The sequence below is a fragment of the Salmo trutta genome, unplaced genomic scaffold, assembly GCF_901001165.1.
Source record: "Salmo trutta unplaced genomic scaffold, fSalTru1.1, whole genome shotgun sequence".
NCBI lineage: Eukaryota > Metazoa > Chordata > Actinopteri > Salmoniformes > Salmonidae > Salmo > Salmo trutta.
In genome coordinates this window covers 260,244-268,250 of record NW_021822672.1, presented here as the reverse complement: position 1 = coordinate 268,250, position 8,007 = coordinate 260,244, and the positions used below count along the sequence as shown (strand labels likewise).

General features: G+C 40.9%; 1 protein-coding gene across 1 annotated transcript; it reads right to left on the bottom strand.

Moving 5' to 3' along the window:
• Nucleotides 1-304: 304 nt before the first annotated feature.
• On the bottom strand, nt 305-1,252 carry LOC115183149 (proline-rich protein 2-like). The gene has a single exon (XM_029744476.1). It carries the CDS (start codon nt 1,250-1,252, stop codon nt 305-307), a length of 948 nt encoding a protein of 315 aa, XP_029600336.1.
• Nucleotides 1,253-8,007: the final 6,755 nt, after the last annotated feature.

The following is an 8,007-nucleotide window of genomic DNA, read 5'->3' as shown; positions in this document are numbered from 1 at the left end:
GGATTTCACTGCATTTTATGTTCTATTCAATTATGTTTCAGTTAGTCAGCTGTTTATTAGCTGACTGGGTTCACGGTCCCGAACAGAGCTTATGACGGCACGTCTTATGTCTTGAAAGGACAGCAGAGATATTTCTCGAAAGATCAGTGACCAGGAGTTGGAGGAATATGAGAGAAAAATATATAAATGGCATCCCTATTACACCTCGTCACCAGCCTGAACTGCTGACACCAGGCAGGAAGTGGCCTGTTTCTAATCCTGTACCGGCCTGAACCGCTGACACCAGGCAGGAAGTGGCCTGTTTCTAATCCTGTACCGGCCTGAACCGCTGACACCAGGCAGGAAGTGGCCTGTTTCTAATCCTGTACCGGCCTGAACCGCTGACACCAGGCAGGAAGTGGCCTGTTTCTAATCCTGTACCGGCCTGAACCGCTGACACCAGGCAGGAAGTGACCTGTTTCTGGGGTGTCCCTGCCTTCCCTCCAGTGACTGGCTGGGTGGGTGAAGGTCGGGGGGTGTCCCTGCCTTCCCTCCAGTGACTGGCTGGGTGGGTGGTCTGGGGGTGTCCCTGCCTTCCCTCCAGTGACTGGCTGGGTGGGTGAAGGTCGGGGGGTGTCCCTGCATTCCCTCCAGTGACTGGCTGGCTGGGTGAAGGTCGGGGGAGTCCCTGCCTTCCCTCCAGTGACTGGCTGGGTGGGTGAAGGTCGGGGGGTGTCCCTGCCTTCCCTCCAGTGACTGGCTGGGTGGGTGAAGGTCGGGGGTGTCCCTGCCTTCTCTCCAGTGACTGGCTGGGTGGGTGAAGGTCTGGGGTGTCCCTGCCTTCCCTCCAGTGACTGGCTGGGTGGGTGAAGGTCGGGGGGTGTCCCTGCCTTCCCTCCAGTGACTGGCTGGGTGGGTGAAGGTCGGGGGTGTCCCTGCCTTCCCTCCAGTGACTGGCTGGGTGGGTGAAGGTCTGGGGTGTCCCTGCCTTCCCTCCAGTGACTGGCTGGGTGGGTGAAGGTCGGGGGTGTCCCTGCCTTCCCTCCAGTGACTGGCTGGGTGGGTGAAGGTTGGGGGGGTGTCCCTGCCTTCCCTCCAGTGACTGGCTGGGTGGGTGAAGGTCGGGGGGTGTCCCTGCCTTCCCTCCAGTGACTGACTGGGTGGGTGAAGGTCGGGGGTGTCCCTGCCTTCCCTCCAGTGACTGGCTGGGTGGGTGAAGGTCGGGGGGTGTCCCTGCATTCTCCACATTGACTAGGTTACTGTACATCTGCATTCTCCACAGTGGCTAGGTTACTGTATATCTGTATTCTCCACAGTGGCGAGGTTACTGTATATCTGTATTCTCCACAGTGGCTAGGTTACTGTATATCTGTATTCTCCACAGTGGCGAGGTTACTGTATATCTGCATTCTCCACAGTGGCTAGGTTACTGTATATCTGTATTCTCCACAGTGGCTAGGTTACTGTATATCTGTATTCTCCACAGTGGCTAGGTTACTGTATATCTGTATTCTCCACAGTGGCTAGGTTACTGTATATCTGTATTCTCCACAGTGGCTAGGTTACTGTATATCTGCATTCTCCACAGTGGCTAGGTTACTGTATATCTGTATTCTCCACAATGGCTAGATTACTGTATATCTGTATTCTCCACAGTGGCTAGGTTACTGTATATCTGTCAAAGGTGTCCCTGCATTCTCCACAGTGGCGAGGTTACTGTATATCTGTATTCTCCACAGTGGCGAGGTTACTGTATATCTGTATTCTCCACAGTGGCGAGGTTACTGTATATCTGTATTCTCCACAGTGGCTAGGTTACTGTATATCTGTATTCTCCACAGTGGCTAGGTTACTGTATATCTGTATTCTCCACAATGGCTAGATTACTGTATATCTGTATTCTCCACAGTGGCGAGGTTACTGTATATCTGTCGTCTCCACAGTGGCGAGGTTACTGTATATCTGTATTCTCCACAGTGGCGAGGTTACTGTATATCTGCATTCTCCACAGTGGCTAGGTTACTGTATATCTGTATTCTCCACAGTGGCTAGGTTACTGTATATCTGTATTCTCCACAGTGGCTAGGTTACTGTATATCTGTATTCTCCACAGTGGCTAGGTTACTGTATATCTGTATTCTCCACAGTGGCTAGGTTACTGTATATCTGTCAAAGGTGTCCCTGCATTCTCCACAGTGGCTAGGTTACTGTATATCTGTATTCTCCACAGTGGCGAGGTTACTGTATATCTGTATTCTCCACAGTGGCTAGGTTACTGTATATCTGTATTCTCCACAGTGGCTAGGTTACTGTATATCTGTATTCTTCACAGTGGCTAGGTTACTGTATATCTGTATTCTCCACAATGGCTAGATTACTGTATATCTGTATTCTCCACAGTGGCGAGGTTACTGTATATCTGTCTTCTCCACAGTGGCGAGGTTACTGTATATCTGTATTCTCCACAGTGGCGAGGTTACTGTATATCTGTCTTCTCCACAGTGGCTAGGTTACTGTATATCTGTATTCTCCACAGTGGCGAGGTTACTGTATATCTGTATTCTCCACAGTGGCGAGGTTACTGTATATCTGTATTCTCCACAGTGGCGAGGTTACTGTATATCTGTATTCTCCACAGTGGCGAGGTTACTGTATATCTGTATTCTCCACAGTGGCTAGTTTACTGTATATCTGTATTCTCCACAGTGGCGAGGTTACTGTGTATCTGTATTCTCCACAGTGGCTAGGTTACTGTATATCTGTATTCTCCACAGTGGCGAGGTTACTGTATATCTGTATTCTCCACAGTGGCGAGGTTACTGTATATCTGTATTCTCCACAGTGGCGAGGTTACTGTATATCTGTATTCTCCACAGTGGCGAGGTTACTGTATATCTGTATTCTCCACAGTGGCTAGGTTACTGTTTATCTGTATTCTCCACAGTGGCTAGGTTACTGTATATCTGTATTCTCCACAGTGGCGAGGTTACTGTATATCTGTATTCTCCACAGTGGCGAGGTTACTGTATATCTGTCTTCTCCACAGTGGCTAGGTTACTGTATATCTGTATTCTCCACAGTGGCGAGGTTACTGTATATCTGTATTCTCCACAGTGGCGAGGTTACTGTATATCTGTATTCTCCACAGTGGCGAGGTTACTGTATATCTGTATTCTCCACAGTGGCTAGGTTACTGTATATCTGTATTCTCCACAGTGGCTAGGTTACTGTATATCTGTATTCTCCACAGTGGCTAGGTTACTGTATATCTGTATTCTCCACAGTGGCTAGGTTACTGTATATCTGTATTCTCCACAGTGGCTAGGTTACTGTATATCTGTATTCTCCACAATGGCTAGATTACTGTATATCTGTATTCTCCACAGTGGCGAGGTTACTGTATATCTGTCTTCTCCACAGTGGCGAGGTTACTGTATATCTGTATTCTCCACAGTGGCGAGGTTACTGTATATCTGTCTTCTCCACAGTGGCTAGGTTACTGTATATCTGTATTCTCCACAGTGGCGAGGTTACTGTATATCTGTATTCTCCACAGTGGCGAGGTTACTGTATATCTGTATTCTCCACAGTGGCGAGGTTACTGTATATCTGTATTCTCCACAGTGGCGAGGTTACTGTATATCTGTATTCTCCACAGTGGCGAGGTTACTGTATATCTGTATTCTCCACAGTGGCGAGGTTACTGTATATCTGTATTCTCCACAGTGGCTAGGTTACTGTATATCTGTATTCTCCACAGTGGCGAGGTTACTGTATATCTGTATTCTCCACAGTGGCGAGGTTACTGTATATCTGTATTCTCCACAGTGGCGAGGTTACTGTATATCTGTATTCTCCACAGTGGCGAGGTTACTGTATATCTGTATTCTCCACAGTGGCGAGGTTACTGTATATCTGTATTCTCCACAGTGGCGAGGTTACTGTATATCTGTATTCTCCACAGTGGCGAGGTTACTGTATATCTGTATTCTCCACAGTGGCGAGGTTACTGTATATCTGTATTCTCCACAGTGGCGAGGTTACTGTATATCTGTATTCTCCACAGTGGCTAGGTTACTGTATATACCATAGTACCATTAAGCTGGTTTGGGGGGAAACCTCTCTGTTGAATGTAAATCATTTTTTAAGGGTTGAGAGTTTGAAAGACATTTTATTCCCTCGTCTCCATTCAGCCATGTGGACTTTAATTCCTAGTCTTGGAATCTCAATAAGAAGATGTATGGTCAATTATTAAATATGTTGGCTCTGAATTTCTTAGTAATAAACAAAGCAGGATAGAAAATCATGGTAAATCATTCATTCACACGAAAAATACATGATCAACTTCAAAGCAGTGCTCATTCAATATGTTAAACTAGTCAGAACAGTAATCATTGTGTTATATACTAGTCAGAACAGTAATCATTGTGTTATACTAGTCAGAACAGTAATCATTGTGTTATATACTAGTCAGAACAGTAATCATTGTGTTATACTAGTCAGAACAGTAATCATTGTGTTATATACTAGTCAGAACAGTAATCATTGTGTTAAACTAGTCAGAACAGTAATCATTGTGTTATATACTAGTCAGAACAGTAATCATTGTGTTATATACTAGTCAGAACAGTAATCATTATGTTAAACTAGTCAGAACAGTAATCATTGTGTTAAACTAGTCAGAACAGTAATCATTGCGTTAAACTAGTCAGAACAGTAATCATTGTGTTATACTAGTCAGAACAGTAATCATTGTGTTATATACAGTCAGGAACAGTAATCATTGTGTTAAACTAGCAGAACCGTAATCATTGTGTTATATACTAGTCAGAACAGTAATCATGTGTTAAACTAGTCAGACCAGTAATCATTGTGTTATATACTAGTCAGAACAGTCATCATTGTGTTATACTAGTCAGAACAGTCATCATTGTGTTAAACTAGTCAGAACGTAATCATTGTGTATATACTAGTCAGAACAGTAATCATTGTGTATATACTAGTCAGAACAGTAATCATTGTGTTATACTAGTCAGAACAGTAATCATTGTGTTATATACTAGTCAGAACAGTAAATCATTGTGTTATAATAGTCAGAACAGTAATCATTGTGTTAAACTAGTCAGAACAGTAATCATTGTGTTAAACTAGTCAGAACAGTAATCATTGGTTAATACTAGTCAAGAACAGTAATCATTGTGTTAATACTAGTCAGAACAGTAATCATTGTGTTATATACTAGTCCACGTAATCATTGGTTATATACTGTCGACAGTAATATTAACTAGTCCAGAACAGTAATCATTGTGTTATATACTAGTCAGAACAGTAATCATTGTGTTATATACTAGTCAGAACAGTAATCATTGTGTTAAACTAGTCAGAACAGTAATCATTGTGTTATATACTAGTCAGAACAGTAATCATTGTGTTATATACTAGTCAGAACAGTAATCATTGTGTTATATACTAGTCAGAACAGTAATCATTGTGTTATATACTAGTCAGAACAGTAATCATTGTGTTATATACTAGTCAGAACAGTAATCATTGTGTTATAACTAGTCAGAACAGTAATCATTGTGTTATATACTAGTCAGAACAGTAATCATTGTGTTTAAACTAGTCAGAACAGTAATCATTGGTTATATACTAGTCAGAACAGTAATCATTGTGTATATACTAGTCAGAACAGTAATCATTGTGTTAATACTAGTCAGAACAGAATCATGTGTTTATACTAGTCAGAACAGTAATCATGTGTTAAACTAGTCAGAACAGTACTCATTGTGTTATATATAGTCAGAAACAGTAATCATTGTGTTATATACTAGTCAGAACAGTATCATTGTGTTATATACTAGTCAGAACAGTAATCATTGTGTTAAACTAGTCAGAGCCAGTAATCATTGTGTTAATACTAGTAGAGCAGTAATCATTGTGTTATACTAGTCAGACCAGTAATCATTGTGTATACTAGTCAGAACAGTATCATTGTGTATAACTAGTCAGAACAGTAATCATTGTTTTAAACTAGTCAGAACAGTAATCATTGTGTTATACTAGTCAGAACAGTAATCATTGTGTTATATACTAGTCAGAACAGTAATCATTGTGTTAAACTAGTCAGAACAGTAATCATTGTGTTATATACTAGTCAGAACAGTAATCATTGTGTTATAAACTAGTCAGAACAGTAATCATTGTGTTATATACTAGTCAGAACAGTAATCATTGTGTTATATACTAGTCAGAACAGTAATCATTGTGTTAAACTAGTCAGAACAGTAATCATTGTGTTATATACTAGTCAGAACAGTAAACATTGTGTTATATACTAGTCAGAACAGTAATCATTGTGTTATATACTAGTCAGAACAGTAATCATTGTGTTATACTAGTCAGAACAGTAATCATTGTGTTAAACTAGTCAGAACAGTAATCATTGTGTTATATACTAGTCAGAACAGTAATCATTGTGTTATATACTAGTCAGAACAGTAATCATTGTGTTATATACTAGTCAGAACAGTAATCATTGTGTTAAACTAGTCAGAGCAGTAATCATTGTGTTAAACTAGTTAGAGCAGTAATCATTGTGTTATACTAGTCAGAACAGTAATCATTGTGTTATATACTAGTCAGAACAGTAATCATTGTGTTAAACTAGTCAGAACAGTAATCATTGTGTTATACTAGTCAGAACAGTAATCATTGTGTTAAACTAGTCAAAACAGTAATCATTGTGTTAAACTAGTCAGAACAGTAATCATTGTGTTAAACTAGTCAGAACAGTAATCATTGTGTTATATACTAGTCAGAACAGTAATCATTGTGTTAAACTAGTCAGAACAGTAATCATTGTGTTAAACTAGTCAGAACAGTAATCATTGTGTTATATATTAGTCAGAACAGTAATCATTGTGTTATACTAGTCAGAACAGTAATCATTGTGTTAAACTAGTCAGAACAGTAATCATTGTGTTATATACTAGTCAGAACAGTAATCATTGTGTTATATACTAGTCAGAACAGTAATCATTGTGTTAAACTAGTCAGAACAGTAATCATTGTGTTATATACTAGTCAGAACAGTAATCATTGTGTTATACTAGTCAGAACAGTAATCATTGTGTTAAACTAGTCAGAACAGTAATCATTGTGTTATATACTAGTCAGAACAGTAATCATTGTGTTATATACTAGTCAGAACAGTAATCATTGTGTTAAACTAGTCAGAACAGTAATCATTGTGTTAAACTAGTCAGAACAGTAATCATTGTGTTATATACTAGTCAGAACAGTAATCATTGGGTTATACTAGTCTTCCAAGGTTAATATTTGTTTGAAGTGGTGACTGTATTTGTTCTGTTTGTCAGAGCTACTGAACCCTTCAGAGAAATTATCCCCTGTTTGGTTTCGCATAGAATGGAGGACGATTAATACAACCCTCTCTCTCTCTCTCTCTCCTTCTCTTTAATCCAACCCTCTCTCTCTTCTCTTTAATACAACCCTCTCTCTCTCTCTCTCTTCTTCTCTCTCTTCTTCTCTTTAATCCAACCCCTCTCTCTCTCTCTCTCTCTCCTTCTCTTTAATACAACCCTCTCTTTCTCTCTCTCTGTCCGTCTTGCTTCCTCCTCCTCTCTCTCCCTTCCCAGCCTGTGCTGCTGTAGTACAGATTATCAGAGTAGATAGAAGACAAAGCTGCTGTCTCTCTGTAACGTCTCCCCGTTGATGTGAACAAGGCAGCAGTCTTGCATGTTTATATCATAATGTGTTTGTTTGTGGTTAAATCCTGCCCTCCAGGGCACCGTGCTGCTCAGTACTCAGCCCTGCAGCGCCACAGTACGGCCGCATCCTAAATGGCACCCTATTTCCTACATAGTGCACTACTCTCAACCCGAGCCTTACGGGCACTATAAAGGGAACAGGGAATCATTTGGGACGTAGGCTGAGCCATTAGAAGCAGCAGCTGTTTGACACAGAGCTTGATAGCAACTCATACATATTCATTTCTGGCTTATTGAG